Genomic DNA, 24,622 nt, shown 5'->3' with positions numbered 1-24,622 from the left:
AAGCACCAATTCTGAACGTACAGACATTCTACTAATCTTGAAAATTTACTATACTTTCAGGTAGATTGTTACACTGTTTAGTTACCATTTCTTTTAAACATTGCTGTGTCCTGATACTCATTTGCTTTTATTTCTGTATTTGTCTAAAAGAGCTTGACTATTACTGTTATGGCCCATGATCACTTCCCCAGCATTTTTTGTGAAGGTTAGTAAGGGGGACCATGGGGTGGAAGGTATCATGGAACTTTATTGCATGATCTAATATTTGATTGCTTTGGGGGTTTTGTGATGACGTCAGTTTAAACATTGGAAAAATAACTGTTAGGTTCACAGTGTCTGTAGTCCAGGGCTACCAGATAGTAACTAATTAAGCTCCATAGCATTAGGGAGTGGAAGGGATACCTTAATCCATAAGAAATCGGTATAACTCAGATCACAGGTACTATATTTATTTTGCAGCTGATGGAGGGGACAAGAGCGGATATATGATTGGATTGTGTGACAGATTGTCTGCCTCCAGATACATGGTTGTCTTGTGAATAGACTATCTGGAAAGGCTGTCTGGATATGCACAACAAGCTGGTATGCCTGTGAGTGTGTAAAACACCATGTTGAGGTTCACACAATGCAATGTACTACAGTAGGCTTACTCCTGAGGGCAGCCACTGAATGACCCTGACACTAGAGCAGAGATGTGCTCAGGGAGGTCAAATTTTCAAGTGACCTTTCCTTAAGTATGCTCATTTTTGATCTAGAGAATATCTAGTCATCTCTCCAGAAGAACTGATACTATATCCTTTGTCTCAGTTTGGATTTCCCAAATGAAATAGCCTCTTCTGGAATTTAAGTCCCAAGTAATTGTCCAAAATCATGTTCCAAGACAACCATACAACCACCAACATAACCCAGGATTTCCATTCTGGTTCTTCCCTTTTCCTTCAACGTCTTTTAAACTGATTATAAATTTTGTCTTTTAATTTGTGGAGTGAATCCTAAAAGACTTGACTCAAACATTCAAGAGGTAAGAATACGCAGACCTTTGTGGGTTGCATGCAAGAACAGGAGTGGACCCTAAATGCATAAAATGAGTAGAGGAAAACTGTTAAGATTTTGACAATATCAGTTTGGTCTCAGCATTAATCTTGGGCAAAGGGATAAATGACCTATAACTGAACCTTACCAACCACATCTAATACACACCACTCACTATAAAGCAGTAACAATCTGCCCCAGCTCATTTTTTGACAGAACACTATATTGAGTCCGGAGATCTGGTTCCAGCTCTGATAGTGACCTGTGGTTTTGACCCTAGATACTTTTACTTTCCCTCACTTCTGAATCCTTGTCCTCATCAATGAAAATGGGTTGTAGATGTCACCTTCTTTCTTGGATGTGTGGGGTGGGGATTTCTCTGATGAAAAGCACTAAGATAATTAAATGTTGGGGTTTTCTTACTGGGACAATGAACAAAACAATTAACAACTACTCTTAGAAAACAATAAGAATTTGCTGGTGTCAAATAATGATATCCTACACCAACCCATCTCTTGTTATGCAGAATCTATCACATACAAATTTTATTCCATATGATAAAGCATGCAAGTTATTTTACAGTATACAGTATGTGTCATACTGTAATATAGACAGCATAAATATTCTGTTATAGTAGCACTAGGTAAATAAAAGCAGCAGATCACATCACTGGTGCTCTCTAATAGCAAAAAGCTGTAAAAGTGTTGATGAGGCCATCGTCTGTTAGGTCAGTCCTTCAGCATAAATTGAAGCAATTTGACAGCCCCACAGCTTTATGTCACCCATTCACAGCCACAGGCTGGTACAGTGGGGAAAGAGGGGAGTGTTTTGGCCCCACCTGCACCCTGACAGCAATCCCCCTGCAGAGGAGCAGCAAGGGGTGCTCCAGAAGTCTCTGCCCTGACTGCATCTCCCGAGGGGCTGCTTGCCAGGAGGTGTGCGCTCAGCTCAGAGCATACCAGCTCCACAACAAATGAGGTTACACTGGCAGGATGGATAATATATCATCAATATGTGTGTGCTATACTCGCCTGCATGTTTTTTCTGTAGGCTTATACTGTATGAATCAGTTACTAATGAGGCTCATAATAAAGGATACTATGAAGTGAACACTGCATTAATAATGCTGGCAAGGTTTCAAGTCTACAGATGTTATTTATAGTATATGACTAAACAAATACGTATCCCCTTTGAGGCTGAGACTCTGGAGCAATTTACTGACTTCCTGTATAGGCTAGTTCATACAGAGATTCAAGTAAATAGTGCATTTGGATGTCTTGCTTGGAACTATACTCTGAAACTGTAGTAGGTAATCATATTAATGTTTAATTTTAAAGTGGTTTGGAAATGTGTATGTTTTTTCAGAGGATTAGATACTACCCCCATCCAGTTCTCATGAAGAAATGCATTTTTCTGCATTGCCTCTTTAAAGAAAAAATATTTAAAGAATATATCCTGCAGTTATGCAGCAGAGTTGAAATGACTAGAAAGGTTAGAAACAATTCAGGGGAAAAAAAGACTTAGCAAAAGCTAAAAAAGAAAAAAATTCCCATATCCTCTCCTTTTCATCTGTTTTTTAAATTAATTCATTCCTCTTATTTATGAAGTTTAATTGCTAGTGAGAGAGATTTTGTAGATTTAAAATGGTTTTGAGTAATGAATTATTTGATTTGTGATTTTGTTTCTTTTCTGCCTCATAACTTTGCAGGTTTACAGAGGCCTTCAAAACTGAAGAAAGCTACAAACTCACAAAAGTCTCTGGTCCACTCTGCTGGCTTTTATATGTGTCAGAAGAAATAGGAGAAATATTATACAGCAAACTAAAAGTGTCCTAAATTAAGGTACTTCCACGTAGAGCATCTCTGCTTTAAGTCATAATGCTGATTATTGAACAACAATAATTTACTTCAAATTTGTCATATAATTTAAAAACAAAAGTGATCACAATGAATAGACAGACAAAAACATAGTTTGTGAAACACCTCTAGTTTTACCTCTTACGTGTTTACTCTTTTAAATTCTCAAATTAAAACAGTTAAAAATTATACATTCTGACATGTAAAAAGAGCCGACTGCATGATGCTTAAATAATTTGCTATAAAAATATTACTTACCATTGCCAAGTATCTTCTTATTTAAGTCCACTATTATCATGCCTTCTTGGATATGAAATATGCAGCAGAGTCAATTCCCAGTGTGTTAAATACTTAACAAAATAATAAATGCAGTGTAACTCCACAGTGTTTGGGTATTTGACTGTAACTCCTAAGCATTCAAAGTGACTATTCAATATAACAACTTTTCCTCTGCAGAAAATGCCTTGCTATTTGCCAGCAAATCTTTAATGCTTTAGATTGGGTATTTCCAACTACCGCCCTACTTGCTAGGCAGATGTGTATAAAAGAGATGTTATTTCACTGAATCAACCACTGAGATCGTAACCCTTTTCCTGTACCACAAACAGAAATGTAAAACCTCAGACTTTCCTTTTGGACTTTTACTGACTTGTGTCTGTTTTAAGAAAGCAAAACACAACTAGTCCAAGGGCTAATATATGGAAAATGTGTTAAAATGTTTTAGATCATCTCATTGCTTCTTATTCCTGCAATTCATTGGTTAACTGGCTCGTTCTGTGTTTATGTAGTTGCGTGGTACAAACACAACACCTAAACTTCTCACCCAAAGTTGAAATGATTCATTTATTACTTTTTACCCTTCCCCCCCCCAAAAAAAAAAAGAAGAAAACACACAGTGCTTATTTAACCCAAGTGAGTGAAAACGTCTTTCATAAGGTCTGCAAGGGCTTTGGGAGGTTTTTCTTTGGTGAATAAAGTCTGTGTAGTCGAGGGAAGAGTTTTGTCTGAGGATGACAGAAATCAAGCTAAAACAAACAGACACAAACTAGGATCCTTTTGCTGTGTGAAAATAAGATAATAGTAAAGGAGGTGCAAATGTTATTCATATCAGATCACTTGAGAGGGATTCACTATTTTGGGGAAGTGAGTAGAGCCAGAAGGAGAGAGGAAGTATTTTTGTGAGGGTTTGTAAGACTCTGCTAGTGCTTTACTCTCTGAAATTACATCATTGGTCAACACTTATTTATGTATTTTTTGTGAGGCAATTACCCTAAATAGATGATACGTAGGCTTTCTGTCTTCTGGGTGCTTAAAAATATTAATTAATTGAATGTAATAGCCACAGTGGGGAAAGCACAAGTGAAATCATGAGTGAGGGCCATGCTAAGAAGTGGAAAACAGGACTGAGCTAAGACATTTCCTCTGCTCCTTTATCTATACTGGAGAGAACGGGGCTACATGATAAGTCATTGTTCCATAGGATGTACCACCCTGATTTCTGATACTGGCTGTGGACCCAGTCACTGTTAGAAGGAGGGGATTACAATGGGTAACCCTTGTTCTCCTGCCTGTGTCGCAGCCATAATGTAAGTACCTCTAGCACAACTCTGATGGGACAGTGTTACTCTGCCTTCATTCATCATCCTCTCCAGATTGGTATCAGACTTAATCAAATTCTAGCCCTAACAGCTTGCTTCAGGGCCACAGCTGGAATCAGCATGTCTAGACTAGCACTGATTTATTCCTGGCTCTTAGACCTATGTGCATGCTACTATTCCATATGCTTCCTGTTAGAGAGGTAATAATGCCATTTCACAGCATAACTTTAATTTTTCTTTTTTCCTCCCATTTTTATTGTAATTAGAATTTATTTTGCTTATGTGGGAAAATGTCCTGCCCCTGCTCTGTACAAGACTACTGCCGGTTCTGGAACAGAGCAAACTTCCAGACAAACAAAATAAAGTTCACAAAGGAAACAGTTAAATTTTCTGACTGCCTTCACTGTCACAGAAAATGCTAAACACATTTGTAAGTTTTATATAACTGCATCAGTTCATATTTTCCCCTCCTGGTTTCACAGCCCAGAACAGCAAAAGGACCTTGTGACATCTCTAGGCTCTCAAGAGTTTAGTAATAAAAATCCCCAGCAGAAAACAACACTCCACACCCTCCCACTGCTGGGCAAATGATTTTCCCATTTTCCTCACTTATCCTCAGACTAAACAATGTTAAATTTACAAACTTGACTTCTATTTATAGCAAGCACTCTACCCTAGGAACCACAGAGGTTGGTGTGTATCATTGTCCGTCATCCGCAGGACAGCTTTCAACCTGGTATGTCAAGTAATTAGGAGAGAAACCTCCCACCTTAATTAGTATCTAAGCAATACATGCTTTGAGACATGCTATAGCCATAAGCTGGGTGGTGGGTGTTTCTTTGCTGTAAATTAACCTCTGATTTTATTTTTTCTTGTTTACCATGAATAGTAATTGATAATGTCAACAGCATCCTGCACTTCTACCAGCGGTCTGCAGAACACGGGGAAGAGACCTGCTGTGTAGGTACTGCAGGGGAGCCAAATTAATGGATGTCTAACAGTGTTGATAATCCTGACAGCAGACGCTGAAGGAACTAAGCTGGTGAGCTGTGTCTGCCATGAGAGGAAAGTGGGCTAAAAAGCCATGTGGGGAGCAGTGGGGTAACTAGTGTGAGACAGTGGAAGCAGCAGAGAGTAGTTCAGATATGTAAGTGCAGGGCATGAGGGGAAGGAAGGGATTAAAGCAGGAAAGGTCTGAAGTTAGGATGCTAGGCTGGATTTGAGGATGTGGGTAAAGATTGAATAGAAGTTGCTGGGTATAGGCATCAGCTGAACCTAAGCTGGATAAGATGCGATACTGGATTGGACCCTGCAGACTGGGCTCAGGGGAGAGCAGAGAAGAGGTTCAGTGAGGAACTGACATTTCCCTTTTTCTCTGGAGCAGCAGGGAAATGACATTCAGGCCTTGTGCTCAAAAGAAGTTCATCCACAGTCTGTATGCCACTTTTCATCCATTCAACTCTGTATATATGATAAAGGTCAGTGGATCTGCTATCCTTGTTTACAAACTTGAACTGAGGAGCAGAGAAGTTGTTTAGAGAAAAAAAAAACTTAATTTGAAGGATGTCACGATTCTGACACCCTTTAAAAATCTTTCACTTTATAGAAGTTTATCTATGCCCCTAAATCCTTTTTAATTCCTTTTTCCAGGTGATTCCTATTTCTTTTCAGATAATGAAAGCAAAATAAGCTAGTCTTAAAATGAAGAATACTTTATTGATGTATTTGATGATATTGTTATTATTTCCAGTATTATTCTCCAATCCACCTTTAATATAGCCTGACATCTTGTTTGCTTTTTTGACCACTACTGTGCACTGAGTAGAAGTTTCCATTAAGCTGTCCGCAGTAACGCCTAGATCTTTTTCTTGAGTGATTTTGCAAACCATCAGTGTATATGAATAGTTCAAATTGTTCCTTTCAATACACATTACCTCACACTTACCTATGCTAACTTTCAGCTGCCATCTTGTCTGGTCCCTTCCTTTAGGGTTATGGGGTTTTTTAAAGTTGTGGCTTTTCTAAATAATCACGTATAATTTCCCAATTATGCTGTCTCTGCTATTGCATGCTTGCTTTCCAGATGAGTAGGAAATACATTAAATAAACCCCAGTTTTGGTGCAGGTCTTGGGATCTCCCCTTGTTAATATCCTTCCCAGCTGAAAATAACCATTAACTTGTATTTTTTAGTCAGTCTTCACTACTTTCTGAGTCATAATATTTTTCTTAGTCCTCAGCTGTTCTTTACCCTTAAACACCTTACACAATTTAAAATACACAGCTAGGTTATATCACTGAAGTTATACTTTTATCCGTTATTCTAATGTCTTTATTAAAGAATGTAATGGCAATTGGCTGTTAAAACTCTGTATGTGCAAGTACAGCCAGAGTAGATATAGGTAAAGCTCGCATTTACCTAGAGCAGCAGAATGTCAGGAGAGAGAAAATCGTAATCTCGATGCAAAAGAAGAGTCCCTTCCAGTCTCCCAAAAGCAGCATGGAATAATGACTAACAGCTGAATTCAGTAAAGTAGCAACCAGGTGTTCTTAGCCTAACTACTGAGCCCAAGCACATTTTTCTGTGCATCCAATCTCACTTCTCCATCTTCCCCTTGTGGCTTCCTTGACTCTGGGGGAACAGCTTGTGCTGGTCTCAAACTGCTTGAGCAAAAAGAAATGAGAAAAGGAGCGGGGTTAAGGGATGCAACGCTTTTCTCCATCTAGCCCCAGGCCACCCACCCTCACTGTGGCCTTGGATGCAGCCTTGAAAACGGATGCACGTGCCAAAAAGCATCAAGGAGGAACAGCATCCTTACTACTGAATAAAGCATTAAACGAGCCACTCGATGTCCAATTCTGGCATCCACTCTTTTTAGCACAAATGTTAACAATGTGGGAAGAGTTCAGAAAACAATTATAAGAAGTCTGAGGAGCATGTTTTGCAGTAAGAGACTAAAGAATTTGTTTTATTTTCTTCCAGCAGATTGTTGCAATTTGATTTGTTTGCTGCCTGTGTACATACCTTCATGAGACAGAATTCAGAGGATTGGGAGGTGAAGGCAGATGCATTTGACTCAGAAATATGGTTAAATGAAAGTCCATCATTAAGGTAATTGGAACTTCCTGGAATGTTTATTCTGCTCTATGCAATACAGCAACAATGTACTGTTTTGGGCATAGTGGCTAATTTCATTTCAACGGTTACTACTCTCGTAACCTCTTTTGGGAGCTACATTTCTGTTTAGTTCTTTTTTCAAAAGCCTGCCCAGCCATTCATATTTTGTATTAATGTTCTTCTGGACTGGAAGTATGTAATGTAGTAATTGGCAAAATCAGGTAAAATAGATTCACCTCACTAATGGCTTGTTTTCTTTACCTAAGCGAAGCTATTAATTATAACTTTTAGGTGTTGCCCTGATTGTACTCAACATGCAAACGTTACATAGATTAATGAATTTTGAGATGTAAACCCAATATACTTTTTATTCCATAACCAGTGGCTTTATCATACCAGGATCTTTTTGCAGTAACACGAACTATATGAGGCAAACTGTTTTTAACTGTGGCAAAGGTTTGGGGTTTTTTGATCTGTAAAACACTCTTTCAAGCGAACTTTTTTAACTTTGATCAACAAGGGAGAAAAGTATCAACACAAAACTTCCTAGGCTGTTATTGAAGAATATAACTATGGCTATATTTGACTATGAAATTGTAAAGATGGCCTTTGTTTATTTCTGTGGGGAAAATAACCTATGTTCACCTGCAGAAGCTTAATATCATATTGGATTCTCCCCAGGGACAAATAGCTCTGCAAGTTTAAATACATTTTGAACAGCTTTAGTTTGTATTCTTTTTCTCTGTAATTTTGTTTTCATGGATGTGTTTACTGAACTCTTTAAGAACTCCTTTCATTGCCTGTCAGTTCAGTTTCAACTTCATTGTCCCACCCTCAGGAAGCCTGTCTTAGCCAACGATGCTGTTATGTTGCAGGCACAAGAACTCTAGGTGATGAATGCTCTCTTCATGACAGTTACACAGGAGGGTTGTGCTCACTTAATTACACTGTTCATTTCAAAAAATTGCTGCCCTACCCCAGCATGTTAGTAAGTTCTCTTTCATAGAATAGCTTCAGATATGTTTGAAAAATCATTATCATGCATTCATATCAATTCTGACAACATCTTTCTTTACAATATGAACCTTGTGTTATTGCAGAAAACTTAAAATTGCTATAGGTGACATGGGATGACTAAAAAACCTTCACCACTTGTTGGTTTATATGTAACACTTAACTTCTAAAACCAGACAGCTAATGGTTGTGCTGTGTAACAGGCCAAATACGTGGTATAAATTGACTTTGCCTCAATTCTTTCTCTGATGAATGAACGTTCTGTTCTCAGAAATAATTGCTTAGATGAAAAGGTTGCACACATCAACCATACAGTGCAAATGGTTACTCCCCAAATCCTTGTTAAGCTAATTTCATAGGAAGCAGGAATTTGTGTTGGTGTTTCTGAATGCTGTATAAAGCTAGTGTTCAGCAGGAACCATTCACTAGTCCCAAAGCGTGATACTGTTTAAAATCATTTAGCACTCAAGGACAAAATTCCATGACTGCCTAACGCGGTACAATCAGTTGATATATAGTCATATATTAATTAGCATGGGACAGAGGAAAATGTTGAATTACAAGTGCTACTGGAAGCATCAAAACCTTCAATGAACAGTGAGAACAATAAGCTATGTTGTATCAAACGTCATACAGTGTAATCATTGAGATAGCTGCATGGATCCCTTTTAAACAAATTGTCATTTGTGTCTGAAACAGGAATGTGGGGAAAAGAGAATGGATCCAGACCATTTTTGTCTGGATATCAAAATTGATAAATATATTAATTCAACCTGCAAAATTTGGTGCCATTTGAGAACAAATATATGCAGACAAATTTTGTGGTAAATTTTAGAATGCCAAGAACAATTATAACATTTTCTTTGTAATATTTCTGTGTTGTTCTTATGAGCACTTAGTAACATTCACAAAATACTTCTTACAGTCTTCCTTTAGGAAAGAGTTATGGCCATTTAACAGGGAGGGATGCTGATGCACAAATATGGTAAATGAAGGATGAAAAAGCACATAATACATGTATGAGTGTAGAGTAGAATACCATTACCTGTATTAGCTAGGGAAATGGAAGGAGTTTTGTCTTTGTTTGGAACAGTGACCAGAGATACAAAGCTCAAACATAGGGGATTTTTGGCCTGGCTAGTCTCTTTGCTTTTTACCTCTATCTACTATGATCGCTGATTTACAATGGTGCCATAAAAACAAAAGACAGAGTTGGTTACTGCCCCTCACCTGAGCTGCATCAATTTACCATGTACGTAAGAAATTAGTCCACCCCCCATTTTTGCAATTATGATCTATTATACATTTTACTTCACAATAGGGATAAGCATGAATTTGTAATGCCATGCAGCTATGTGACCACCTAATCACTGGGTGACTGCCTCTTCCTCTGATGCTTGTCTCAGTGCTTACCATAGCTGACCACTTTCTTCAAGAACTTGCTAGGCCAAAGTTAACTGCATTAAGTCTATAAGGTTTGCAGTTTCATACTCAGACCTTCCCCTTTCTCCTGGTTGGCTTCCCTTCTCTAGACAACAAGGCAGGAGGCACTCTTTAGTTCCCTTTCAAGCTGCCCATTCTGGTAAAGATTTTGAATGCTGATAGATTCAACTATGCCTGCTTGGGACTCCCAAAAAATGTTTTACCAATACCATAGCAACCTGCTCAAATTATTAATGTTTGTTCTATTTAAGGTCTAAAAATCTTTTATTCATCATAAATATTTCTGTACAATATGACAACTTCTGCCAGAATTCCTGGTTTGATCCAAAGCTGGTATTCCAATAGGAAAGTTTTGAAGAGTAAATTTCAACTGCCCTTTTGGCAGCAAATTCAGAAAACACAGTAAAATAAATTAGAACCTTATCACAAAACTTACACCAACAAGGTTAAAAGCTGTTTTTGTTGTAATTATGAATTATTGACCACAGAGGAAAGTGATCTAGGTCCTCTACTCAACAGGTTCTAGAGAATTATCACACTGACTCGCTTAGGAGGAACGAAGAGCACAGCTCATAAGTTGGCCCATCTCTAGGCAACTTCATAGTTTCTCTGTAAGACAATGAGTAGAACCTGTGGTCAGCTGGATTTGAGGACACAATTGTGCAGCAAGCAGAAAGGGGAATGACGATGGCTAGGAGAAAAGGGGGCATGGTGAAGCAGTAAGCGTAGCTAGGGTGTTATTTTGGATTACCATGTGATGCCTTGGAGACACTTATAATCAGACCTGAATATGTCCCTGACCACTTAAGATTACACTGAAAGAACTAATTAGTTCAGGTAGTTTCAAAAGAAACCAATTAATGTTCTTAGATGAGGAAAGATTGTTCTCCTGTATATGCTGAACTACATGTTATTTCTGTGTCAGCATTAAACTACACAGTGTGTGCATGTGTATATAGTGCTAATTCATTTTTATTTCTATATATCTGTGTATTTATATGGCTAAATGTGCCTCTTTTCATGGTCAGTTAAATTCACTGGTTATTTGTGAGACTATAATACATCTTGGGTGTTCTGGCTAAACTGATGCTGCCAAAATTGTCAGCAAAAAGACCGGAAAAGCTGATGAACCTTAAACTTTTTCCCAAACAACTGCTCAGTTGTTTCTTCAGAATATAGAAGAGGCAGAAAGCCCAAGCAAGAGGAGTGGTAGGAAACAAGGGAGGAAGGATAGAAACTGCTGTCTGATGTGGATTTCACAAACTGCTACATTTAAACTTTTAGAGACCCTACAACAATAATCCACTCTAATTAGCATTTTAGGAGTTTTAAGAGGTTTTGCCCATAAAGGAAAGATAACTCAAACCTTAATTCAGTGCTTTGCTTATTCACTAGTTTCTTGCTTTCATTTTGCCTAGGGATTTAATGTTTTTATAAATTCTACAGGTAACATTTGTACAACCTAATTCCTAACAGTTTTGACATGAACAAGCTGCAGAAACAGCTCCTCAATTTCTCAGGACCGGTATCACTTTTGCAAATGGGACTTGTGCTAACAGTTGGTTAGGTATTTTTAACTAGTATGCCATATAATTAAATAACTAAATATATATATAAAAATAAATACTGCCATGTATAATTCTTATTCCCCTCTGTGGGTTTGTCAGACCCACAAGGACACCACTGTGGTTTATGGGCTTTTCTCCTAGCAACTCCTATTAACGTCAGAATTACTTGGGCAGCTGCATCTTCATACCCCACACTAGGAGTTTACTATTTGGTGCTGTTTTATGTGTAGATTTCATATGCCTGTATCTCTGGTTATTTGCACCAGGTCTACTTCAATTTCTTGTTATCTTACGACAACTTTTAATAACAACTTTATGCTATTACTTAATGAAATTCTCTACTGTAGTTGTTCGTGTTTGGAAAAAAAGATGAAGTTATGGTCTCTGCCCCAAGGAGCCTATAATTAAAACAAGACCAGCCTTATAGAAACATATATACTAGCTGGTCTGTAGCTGGATGGTCTGTTTAGTTTTGTTTTGACATACTCTACAAAACAGCATTTAACAGATGTTGGGAAATTAGCTCTCTGAGCTTATCATATAACCATATAGCAGAGATGCATGTATATGAATTAATTTCATCATTGAATGTGGGTATTAATGTCATCGGGCACTTTTTAATGTTTATGCCTATTCTACTGCACTTTGAGTCCTACTTACCAAATAATATAGAAACTTTTCAAGAGAAAGCTAAGTGACTCTGTTGTAGCAATTCTTTCTAGTGTATTACTGATGATTCTGTTCTCTTACATAAAAGACATTGCCTTGTACAAGACCACCAGTGGAAAAAAAAGAAGAAAAGTGTCAATTGTTTCATTACATACCCTCCATACATAGTGTTGACAAAAAAAAACCCAAACCAAACAAACCAAAATGGGCGGGTCTCCCTTGGTCTTTATGGCAAGTTGTCCCTCTCATTATAAGTAATGCTATCCTATCATGCAAATCATGTAGTTGACATTATTATGGCTGCTCATATCCGTGCTGAAATAGCACACATCCAGCAAGGTGACAGGTCTTTCCACTTCTCCTCTTATCCAGGGAAACGCAGTATTGAGGATTAGATTCCCTTTTACAGCTTCCAGGATGAAGTCAAACTAGCAGGAAGAGGGGAGCTAGCAAACTGTGGCTTGCCCCTCTCTATACTGTACAGGCAAGGAAATAAGGCAGGTCAGGCAGAGAATGGAGGCCGGACCAGGGACAAAGCCTAAAACAGAACAGATTTAGAAGGGTATTGTAGCTGGCAAAATGAATAGGGGTTTCCTAATCTCCACTTCTATTTAATGTACTTTGCATTTCACATCTGTATTTTTATTTTGTGCCCCCCCCCCCCCTTTGGTTTTCATGCATTAAAGAGTCTTAAGTGTTTCTAAAGCAACAGCTATAGTTTTAAAAGAACATTTCACACACACACCCTCAAATTACAACAGATGTGCAATATTAATTTAGGGTGAGTGGGCACAGATGTTATCAAAATCACCCACTTACCTGCCAACTCCACCAAATTTTCCAGTGCTTGGATATTTTCTTCCACTGCTGCATGGAATTTCTTATTATGTGCTTTTTTTTTTTTTTGCCTTTTTTTTTTCCCTCAGATGTTTTATCCAGTTACTAAACCTGCATATGGCTTCCTCCTCTGATCAGCTGTCCGAGCTAAAACAATGCTTCATGACAATCAATGAAAAGAAAAGCAGCCTCTGAAGATACTGATGTGATTAGGGTGAGGGGCCAGGGAGCTAGAAGAGCACTTCATAACCACGGCAAATCAGTAAGTTTGGGCTAGATGACATGGCAGAGGAGAAGTGATGTGATGTGAAATACAAGTTGGGGAAACATGCAAAAGAGAGAGAAGTGAAAAGGCAGATTTAAAACTGGATTTTCATTTTCTGGTGTTACCAATGTGTGAGTTAACTAGTCAGCTTTTCTTTGCTGACTCTTTGAGTTCTCTGTACCTCTTCTTTACTTCAATATTGTGCTGCCTACACACGTCTGCAAAACATGTGCAGATGTGAGTTCTCTCTTTGCCTCAGGCCTGTGAAAAGCTATATTAGCACAGCACTAAATCTGAACTAATGCATCCTGTCCCTCAGCAAGGACTAATATAATAGCTCAGGATCAGCTTCATGCTAACAGCTTTTGAGCTGCCTGGAATGGAGGCAAAGTGAGTTTTATCTTCCCACAATGTACTTTGTAGAGCTATCCATATTGGGTCTAATTTGGAAGAAGCATTAAAAGCTTTCTTAATACATGATCTTGCTTTTCATTGGTATATGTCAAAGTACTTTGCAAACGAGGCAAGCATCACTGTCCATTTTTCATGATATAGAATACACTGACAAGCAAAATGCAGTGCCTGCCCTTAGCTACACAGTGGTCAGATCTGGAGTATGGTTCAGGTCTCCATTACTCTACCCACTAGACCATATTGTGTTGCTAACTGGCAGCTGCAGGATTGTTCAGATTCTGCGCTAATATTCAATCCCATGTTCCTTATATTAAATCCTGTGTTTATTAATAGATGTATACAATGGGCAAATTAGAAACACTGCAGTGCATTCTACACAGACTGATTTTTTTTTCTAGTTTAATACCTACAAAATCAAAGCAGAATTATGTCAATCTATTGTGAAAATGTGCAGAATTTTAATCTCTAAGCTGGAGTAAGTAATAACAGTGTCCCTGTAAAAACATGCCTCAGTTGTCACACATCAGGTTTTGTATCTTTACATAGAAAGTGAAAGAAAAACCTCCTAAAGATAATTTCCTCTAAGTAAGTTTTGGTTACAAATTACTTAATGTTCCACTTAGCTTTAAGAAGTTGATTGTATGCAATATACAATGTTCTATGTTCTTATATCTGCCTTTGTTGCTTAACTTTATTTTCCAAAAGCATGATAAAACATTAATGACATCTAGCCCAGAATTCAAGCCCGATTTAACTTGGTTAGCTTTTGTGGCATTGTATCAGGGACTCATCTGGATTTAAACATTTCAGGTTGTTTTACACATGTAGCAATAATTGTGCTGTTTAGAAAAATGTGGTGCCATCCTGTGGACAATATTAAGAAGTGTAAAAAACAGTTTTTAAAAGAAAAACTAGGTAACAGATAAATATCTGTATTCGGTATCATGAATCAGCTGAATTATGAATATGTATTATACGACATAAGAAGCTATGTACAAATCTGTGGTTTTAAAACTGCCTTAGTTAAGAAGAAAAACTGATAATGGAATCAGGAATTGTTGATTCAATCCTGTTTATTTTCCAACAGCTCAGGAAGTCCTTTCCCATGAGCACAGACTGATCAAAACACACTCAAGAGTCTCCAAGCCACTTTTAATCAGCACCTAATTCCATTACCTACTTCTGTACTCATTTCTGTATGTTTATCATCTCTTTGGTTTTCTTCTAAGACTTTACAAAACTTGTTTTTGTACAGCCTGCGTTGCTTCTCTTCCACACAAACGCACACACACTCATACAAAAACTCCTATCCATAACATTAGCCGGGCAAGGCACTCTGCCCACACAGTTCTTATTCCTGCATGAGTTCACACAAAGCTTTGTTTCAGCAATGGTTTCAGTTTAAGGCCTCCTCTTGTTTCTTACATTTAACCCAGAGGAAAGAGACTTCCAGATTCGAAATTGCCATCCCTAATACCAATAAATGTCCACAATGGTCAAATTAGAAACACTGCAGTGCACTCACGCAGCCTAAGTTTTTCTAGTTTAATACCTACAAACTCAAAGCAGAATTATGTCAATCTATTGTGAAAATGTGCAGAATTTTAATCTCTGTAAACTGGAGTAGTAACAGTGCCTCTATAAAAACGTGCATCATTTGCCACATGTCGGGTTTCATACCTTTACACAGAAAGTGAAAGAAAAAGTTCCTAAAGATAATTTCCTCTATAATACCCCATCTATAACAGACCTGTGAAGGTTTGCACATGAGGAGTGTGATTCAAAAACCATCCTCTGTGATACACTCCCCCAAAGCAAACCTGCATGTCACAGAACTGTAATCTGCCTCCTGCTCTGAGGCCCTGTATGCCAAGTGCTAGTTAGCCAATTCTGCAGTCTGCAGATTTAATTTATATTGAGTAAAGGCAAGAACTTTTAAAGCCTTGCCAGTGGGTTTGAAACAGATAGTCTATCTGGAATAGAGCTTGAAGCCATGTTTGGATCAGTCCCTTCTTTTGTGAAAGTTTAGTGGTTTTGTTTTGGTAATACTTAAAACATTTTATTTGACCTTTATGAACATTGATGATCTTTGGAATCCTTTTTGAGAATGGAGATTTATGTAGAATTTTACTCAGAAATTCACTTACTTTGTGCAGAAGGAGCCCACTCTTGTGGTACAGTAAGAAATGGAATATGTATACATGTGGCTTTACTAAGTGGATATAATGGAATGTCATACAATAAGAAGATTCTCTGTGGTGCTGTTTCACCTTCCATATGAAGACAGGTAACTCTATGAATTAATGGCATCTGTTTTCCATGTCTTTGCACCTCATACTTGGTTGATTTTGTTGTTTAAGAAAATGTGAGTTCCAGCCTAAATTTTTACCTTTCTTGGGCCGTTTTTTTTGTGTGGATTCTCTGGTGTCTAATTAGGTATAAACACAGACTATAATCTTTTTCTTACTGCATAAACTTACAGTGTCTCTTGCTCTTTTTCTGCTTTGGCATTTATTTTCATGAAACTTGTGGGGGCTTAATTTTCTTTGACAATTTTACCTTGCTGTCAAATGTGGTAGAAATTATTATGGATCAAAAAATTCTGTGGGTGGGAGGCAAATGGAACATGGTGACGCATGGAAAAGACTGCTAGAAGTCTCTAGTCTGTATCATTGTGCTCAAGTTCTTGGTTACTTGCCATTTAAATGTTTAGAATACATGGACAAATGTAAAAAACTCAATTTATACCTTTTTAAATTAATTCCCATAAATCTGAAGCTAATCTCAAGATAAAGAGACCTTACTTGTGATTTTTTAATAATTGGCAACATTGTGCTAGACAGAGCGTGGAACAAACTCAACAACCAACTTTCTTTCAGATGAACTTTCAATGTCAAAGTATCCCATGATAGCTTGCATGAGTTTGATTTTCAGTGTCTTGGAAACTGTACACTCACCCTTTTAAAAAGTGTGACACTGGTTTGGTTTTGGAAGAATTGGCTAAATATACCCTGAAAGCCAGTAATTTAGTGAAAATATATTAGATTTCCTGGATTCTGACATCTTTTGCCATCAGTGAATGGGAAAATGAACCTTTCCTGATTTATGGATTTTTTATGTTGTGCATGGTTCATCAAAATTTATTAGATTTTGCCCTCTTGATGAGTTAATGAGATTATACAATATTACTAATGGTAGACTTTCATTTCCATTTTTAAAACATGTATCTCTAAAACTAAAATTTGCACAGAAAAACCAAGAATCAGAATCTCATCAACCTCTGTCGGCTGTAGTCTGGGATTTTTATATTCTATGTCTCTTAATGAAACTCATTCTTTCTGATCCCTTCTGGGTTGAGAGTTTGGTCTATGAATCATTGTACCATCCTCATCGCTGGGATTTCCTGTAACTATTTCCCAGTAATTCTTATCTTCTTCAGCTTTATGGGAGTCTAGGTAAGTGTGACAAATTACTTCATATTCTTTTCCAAAATAAGACCTGCAAAGTCAAAGAAAAGGGGATGAGCAGGGGGAATTAATATATACACAAATTCAGCAAATCTGCATTATCTGTGAATTGTTCAAGGTTTTCTCCTGTTTCTCTTGGCTTATTCAGAAATATCACCACGCACTTTCAATTATCAGTACCTTATAAGAAACACAATAGCCCACTTTGTTTCCTATGAATAATTTAGGAATTGGAAATCAAAGGGAAATGCCACCTTTCTAGCTTCAGAGCTAAAGCAGTCCCATCAGTATAAGGCACTGATACATAAACTCAGTATGTACAAGCTGGTTAGGTTCTCATCACCATTCACACCACCATTTCTCTCTGACTGAGGAAAACTCTGGCTACTTAATAACTGTTTCAGCCTCAAACTTTCAGACCTTGTTTTATCCTCAAAAACCTGATACAAATCCTCAGTCAGATCTTGCTCAGAATTTAATGGGAAACAATTGGTATACTCCTTAACAATGTTTAATCAATATTAATTTAATGCATGCATATTAACTTGAATTGTTGGATTAACTTCAAGTTGTTGAGAGATTGATTCATATGGACACAAGCAACATACAGTTTTATGCAGTGTGGCTTTATTTAGTTCTCTTACTCCTTATACTTCTTAGCATACCATTTTTTCTTAAAAAAAAAAAATTCCAAACAACTGTAATTGCTCAAGACATTCAAAGGGAGAACCACCAAGAAACTAGAGAAGGCTAGAAGCATGATATGATATGAATTAAAAAGAAAAAAAACCAAACAAGACTGAGCTGATTGTCTGCAGCATCACAGTGGCACACATCACAGCCCAGAAATTAAATAAGAGAAAGGAGAATGTGCATTCTGCATTCTTTTCCATTTCCTCAGTGCGTTCCTAAAGAAACTATCTTGCTTCTTACAGTAAGTCTCGATGTTGGCACATCATTATGCGCATTCCTGCCAGTCATAAATTATTCTTACCTTGTCCAAAAGTTCCTTGGAACTGCTAAGCTCCGATTAGTATGACAATGAGTAATAATAATTTTAGAGTTTGCCTGGAAAAAAACCAAGGGAAGACACTTGACAGGCATTTTTACACTAATTTTAACTATTCTTATTCAAATTAAATGCTTTTATTTACTGCTTAGTGTAAGCCCGCATCGCGCTCTATCACTCTGAGACTGCTGTACATTTATTTAGAGTGAGATATTTTACACTGTATCAGTTCTCAACACAACTGTCTTAACAGCTCAGAACAGCCAAATGCTTAGCCCTCTGGTCAGACACATTCTCCTGTCCAATACATTCCATTCCACTCCCTTGTATTGGGCACTTAAACATAAAAAAAATAAAAAATTCAAGCAAGTAGTAGAGTCATTCCAGTGACCTGTGCCATCAGGCTAATTCCTCTTAAAATTGATATTTGCCATAAGAGAGATCCAGATTGTTTGGGGACACAGCTTAGAAATGGACCTTTATATTTTACCAATTTGCAATTTTTTATGTATAACACAATTAATTTTTAGTCAGCCCCATTTACACATACTGTGAATAAAGAATGCTGTCTTTGACAATTACATAATTTTGACTGTTTATTAGTGAGCTGATTCATGTAAATGAGTCACAGTTCAAGGCTGTAGAGGAACAGTTACGTTTATGATATTTTGCTATACACCCAGTAGTTCAGGAAGCCTAGCAGTTATGTGGAACAGGAAAATATTGCATCTGCTTAATGTATTTGCAGAAGGCTAAAAACCACATTTGGAAAAGCACCCACTTATTCAGGTGCCTCGGGTTGGGGTTTGGTGTTGGTTTTTTTTTTTTTTTAATACTTTTTAAATTTAATGTACAGGAGTTCTTAACTAATCACACTCCTAATATTGGAAATGGAATTTAGTGCTCAGAAGTCCTGAAAAGCAGATTCCTCACAACATGATAATGTCAACCTTTAAAAAATTCTGATGAGAAAAACTGAGCAAGTGAACCTCAAAATGAACACCAGAACCTAGCAGTTGTATATACAGATTCCCTGGTTAAAAAGATTGTTCCTTCTCTCCCCCCTTTCCTAAAATTACAGGTCAGAACTTACATAAGGAAAATATGTGAATAAAATGGACACAACTTTTTTCTGAATACTCCATCTACTGTTTCAATTAAATCTTCATAACGTTTTCTACAGTTTTAATTTCTTACAGGAACTGGAAATCCTTCATATTCGAGACGCAGCTGTGGATCCAAGAAGGTAGCTTGCCAGCAAGTCAAATAGGAAAGCTCATTTGTCAAAAATACTTGCTGAAGGTAAGATTTTTTAGCAAATCTTATAAACGATTTATGGTCACTTGCTAGATATAACTGTAAACAAAAATATATATTAAGGACAGTTTAAATATAAAAGAAACAAGATATGTAATTTTAAACAATATTTTTCAACACAAAAAAAATTTTTCGGCTCCTGAATAATCAGTCTGCCACGCTAAAGCTACACATACAAAACCCATAACATAGATTCCATACTGTTGATAAACTCATTAACTAGCTATTCCATATGTAGACTGGTGAATACTAATTTAAAATCGAATTTACATTCCAAAGATTCTCTCTCACCCAAGTGGTTATTGAGAGGGAAATTTTTTTCAAAGTTGTGGTGATTTATTTGGAGTGCACCTGTAACATGTAACATCTTACTTGCTTCTAACTTGCAGAGGGAAACAATGTTAATATATAATAAAAATCTGCTCCCTCAGAATGGTTTATCTTCACAAGAAATGAAATCTTCTAATTCTGGATTTATTTAAAGTAAAAAAAAAAAAAAATCTTCCTCTAATGATGAATTCTTTCATGATTCACAAGCTAGTTTTAATTTCCTTTTTTCTTTTCTTTTTTACAATCTCCTTTATCCAGTCATTCTGGCTGCCAGCCCCCTTGGTCTGCACATCAGATCTTAGGCAAGTTGCATAAACTTTCTAAATAGATGTTGCTTATCTTGATCAATGTATGATTCTGAATCTGTTCTGTAAAGCCAAGATGTTAAACCACTGTACAGCTTTATGTATGTATAGTAATTAAACGCACACTATCAGTATATGCTACCACTGCCATTTGCAACTTTATTGCCTTACCATTTGGTCAGAAAACCCTCCGGTTGTCCCAAGACCAAAGTATTGCCCAAATCTAATTGGTTCACCCACTGCACCTCCATCAACACTGTTAAAATTGTAAAAAAGGAAGAAAGAGACATTCAAATAATCAGTTCTACTTTTTTTTTTGGTCTATAATTAGGTCTTGTGGCAACACTTTGTATTAAGTTTACCTTTAAAAATAGGTAAAATATCTTAACTGAAAAGACATTTCATACTTGACTTAGTGGTTAAAATATTTAACAGAATAGAAACAGACTGTATTGATTACTCTTTATGATGTATACATTAACATGCAGGATGGAAAGATAACATCCAATGAAAAACCAATGTGAATTCAGCACTGAAGCCCCCTTTAAAATATACTTAATACAAGCATCTGAAAAAATCAGAGCCTAGAAGCAGAACAGTGTGTGTTTGTCTCTCTGTAACTTAACATATGTTGCTAGTAATATATGTAATTGATATTTAATAATTTGGTTCATTACATCAACATACGTGCTGGTATATCCCTATTTCCAGCATGATTTCTGTATTTTACATTAAAGACTCACTAAATTAAGTTCTAGGCTTTCTAAGTATATTCAGCGTAAAAAACTTACGTAGCTGATGAACTTAGTAGTCAGCTAATGAGGGACTCAATAGCATTCAGTGCCAACGACTCTAAGATCAGAGAGCAGCTAAGCAAAAATATTTTGGTTGCAGTTCTAGAAGGCCTAAATTATGCTCTTGGCATCAAAATTCTTTCTTAGGTCTAACCTAAAGTGTTTTGCTCAATCAGGGTTATATGGGTAGCTTGTACTCTTATACACTATTATTATTGCTAAATACATGCACTCAGGCAGAGCCTTCAACTATTGAGCAGGACCCTGTTCTTCTGTTTCTTCTCCCACAAACATCTGGAATTAAATATGTCTTTGAGAGAGAGAATATGCTGTTTGGTTAAGGGTTTTCTTAGGACAACAGAAACACTGCCCACTTCACGTACAGCAAAAGCATTGATACAAATTTCTGCTTCAGAGACCTTATTTGCAGGAGAGTGAATAATAATACCAAGTGATATTTGGATGTGTTTTGTGTCTGAAATTTGACCGCATTAAAAACAGCTGCAGTTTACCAAATGATACAGTGAACTCAATTGTATTTTCACACCAGTTCTAAGCTGAATTAAAATTCCTTGGAATTATTCACAGTAATATGCGGAGCAGAATCAAGCTTAATGCATGACCAAAATTAAAGACTCTCTCTGAAATAAATTACCCTTACTCAAATTCATTTGTATATTAGCAAACTTCATTGCATACTTCTGAAAACAAGATACTGAAAGCTAAAATAATAATTGAAAACAACCGAGAATAAAGTACCAAACCTTAAAATACAAAAAGAATTTCGACCCACAGGGTCCACACTCTTGACTGCGCTAACTCCACAAGGGGCTTGCAATGATTTGGCTGAATACATGGATATTTCATCCAGATTAATTGCCAAAGTCAGACTGCCGCACACTCCATGGTAATTCTCCACCGAGGATTTGTTGTCTGGGTTCAAAAGCATCACAGTGTCTCCAAAATGAACAAATCCGTCCTTGGACACTGACAGCTGTATCTAAATTAACATAAACATAATTTTTTTACAGAATTATCTGAACCTAATATCAGAACTATTTTAGCATATGAAACGCTAATCCGTAGCATTCTTAATGCATAAAGAACACTAAGAACAGCTATGTTATTCTATGCGGAGCCATAGAGAATTGACATTATCTTCTTTAAAAATTACCTTCTTTAAAAGATTATCTTGAAGTTTGTTTATTTTCTGTATTAATAGTTCTCCTCGTTCTCTTTTATGCATAAAATCCCTCAAGCGGTCCTGCTCGCAAGGGAGAGAGGGGGGAGACGTTATTCAGCGCTCACAATCTCAGGTTTAAACTGAATTTAAAGAACTAGGGGGGAACACCGTGAAGTGAAGACGCAGGCAAGGCTCGCCGGGAGCTAGAGAGGGGAGAAGGGCCCGGCTCCACCATTACCTCCTCCAAACAGGCGTCCTCCTTCCAGTTGCCGATGAGCACCCCGGGCCTGTAGGCCGCCATGGCCGCCGCCTAGGCCGCACGGCGTTCAGCGTCGCCATGGCGATCCCTCTGGCTAGCGATTGGGCGCTGGAGAGGCAGAGCCTGCCAATGAGCGGGAGAGAGCGTGAAGAAGGGGGCGGGCTCTTTCCGACCAGCGGAGGCGCGGCCCAAAAACTGAGGGAGGGGGAGGGAGCGGGGGCGGGGGCGGGGGCGGGGGAGGATGTTCGGGGGATCCTGAGGGGGAAAAAAAGGCAATAAATGTTAAAACCAGATCCGGTAAACCGACTGGCCCTCCTTCGGCGTGCCCAGCGTGGGTGGGGTTAGTGCAAGTGGCACACTGGCAGACGGGAGCAAGCCTCTCGAATTTGTGTCCTCTTAGTACCCACCAGACCAAGATCTAGCAGGGAAAGGCCTCGGCAAGTAAAAGGGGAAAAAAAAAAAAATCCATTCCCTTGTGTTTTTGCCCAGTCTGACAGGAGCTCTGAAGGCAGGAGGCCCGCTTTCCGCCGGGGCGGCTGGGCTGAGCCCCTTGTCTCCCTGCAGGGGTGTGCTGGGAGCGCGCAGCGATGCTGCTGGGCCCAAAGCAGCTCTGCAACTTCCTCACCCCTGTCTGAGGGCGTTTTGATCACCTGGCTTAATGCTTACGCCTTTTCAGGCGTCATTAGACATGGAAGTACTTCTGTTCCTGGTTCAGTCGTGTGACAGTATAGTTGCACAAATGGAAGATGCTGAAATTCGAGAATTTGAGCCAACCAATAGTCGTAGCGAGGGGCTGTATTTACAATCGAGTAGCCTTTTACACTCTGTATTGGTCAAAGAGGTGCATCGGCTTCACGCAACAAATGAGCTCGTGAAACTAACACTACAGTATTGGTGAATATTGCAAACAGGTTAGGTGAATGTTTTGATTACAAATGTTTTGGTCTGTTATTATTTTAGTTTTGAAATCTACTACGGCAAGATAAGCTAAGTGAATATGCTATGTGTTGACTTTCCAGATAGCTTAAGTCAATGATTTTCAGTGATGGTGTAGGTCCTTGCACGGGAAATTTAATCCCTTTACAACTGTCATGGCTTTCTTGAAAGCTTACTATTGTAAGGTTTTGATGCTGGACAACTTAAAAAGCTTAAAAGGAAATGTTTTTTGTATGGACAGCTGGGCTACATGCTATCATCAGCCAGTTTTGACAACAATTCACATGAAACCTGGCTCTTTTGTGTTTGTGGGTGTTTTAAACCAGAAGTTATTACAAAAAAAAAGTTATACAGCACATCCCAAACCTTTTAAGGACGAAATACAATCTATTTTTGTTCAAAGAGCACCACTTTGTGGTCAGTTCTGGTAAGTGACGCTTTTCTACACCTAGCCGTGTTAGAAGCAATGCTGAAATCGTTTAATTGAAATAGGGAAGAAACTTTGTTCATCTTAGCCGAATAGCAAAAGCCAAACAAATTTTGGAAGTATCAGATGTGATTTGAAATCTGAAGTGTTTTCAGAAAAAGAGATGTAATTAATTTTCTGTGTTGCTAGTAATTTCTACTTAGCGCTTAAAACTACTTTCATGTTTTTCTCAGAGCTAAGGTTTTGATTAGAGTGACTGGTTAATCATACTGGTATGCAAATGATAAAGTGGATGTATCACAATTTTGTTTAAAATTGCATAATGTATTTGAACTTACAATTTACTTTTACTTATCTCAATGTGCAATATCTAAGAAGTTTCAAATCTTTTGATTTTTTTGTTTCAGAATTAAACCAGTTTTAAATCAATATTCAGTAATAAATCCTTGTTATAAAACTATGTATTATACTCAGCTGTATTATTAAGAAGAACATACACACTCTGTCTTGCTGTGCGCGTAGCTAATATATAGAATCCACAGAAAACTTCCATAGTTTTGTAGTCTTAAGCACCATCTGTGCTCAGTTACTTATAGATTGATGCAGATATTACATAGAAAGAGGTATTAGTACTCAAAATGTAATTGTGTACAGACATATCTCCATGCCTCTCTTAGTAGGATTATGCTGTGACTGTCCTTGCCACCTGGAAGTCTTTCATTTCTGATTGCATAGTATCCCATGAAAGCAAACAAAAGGATCTCTCTATAAACATGTTTGTAA

The 24,622-nt window shown here is 37.6% G+C and overlaps 1 protein-coding gene and 1 long non-coding RNA gene across 3 annotated transcripts; one reads left to right on the top strand and one right to left on the bottom strand.

Moving 5' to 3' along the window:
* Positions 1 to 7,520: 7,520 nt before the first annotated feature.
* Positions 7,521 to 19,588, top strand: LOC128150837 (uncharacterized). The gene is made up of 3 exons (XR_008238208.1): positions 7,521 to 7,596; positions 15,969 to 16,099; positions 19,488 to 19,588. It is a non-coding gene; the product is annotated as an uncharacterized LOC128150837 (long non-coding RNA).
* On the bottom strand, positions 14,868 to 22,561 carry CFAP161 (cilia and flagella associated protein 161). 2 transcript variants are annotated; one of them, XM_052807505.1, is made up of 7 exons: positions 22,456 to 22,561; positions 22,209 to 22,298; positions 21,799 to 22,034; positions 20,412 to 20,496; positions 19,486 to 19,644; positions 18,274 to 18,347; positions 14,868 to 17,310 (listed from the first exon to the last, which is right to left on the bottom strand). In XM_052807505.1, exons 1-7 carry the CDS (start codon positions 22,516 to 22,518, stop codon positions 17,142 to 17,144), a joined length of 876 nt encoding a protein of 291 aa, XP_052663465.1. In that variant the 5' UTR covers positions 22,519 to 22,561; the 3' UTR covers positions 14,868 to 17,141. The 2 variants fall into 2 exon arrangements, with proteins under 2 accessions (XP_052663465.1, XP_052663466.1); XM_052807506.1 differs by lacking the exon at positions 19,486 to 19,644.
* Positions 22,562 to 24,622: the final 2,061 nt, after the last annotated feature.

Source organism: Harpia harpyja, chromosome 14 (assembly GCF_026419915.1).
Source record: "Harpia harpyja isolate bHarHar1 chromosome 14, bHarHar1 primary haplotype, whole genome shotgun sequence".
In the NCBI taxonomy this organism is placed as follows: domain Eukaryota; kingdom Metazoa; phylum Chordata; class Aves; order Accipitriformes; family Accipitridae; genus Harpia; species Harpia harpyja.
This window is presented reverse-complemented; position numbering and strand designations above follow the sequence as displayed.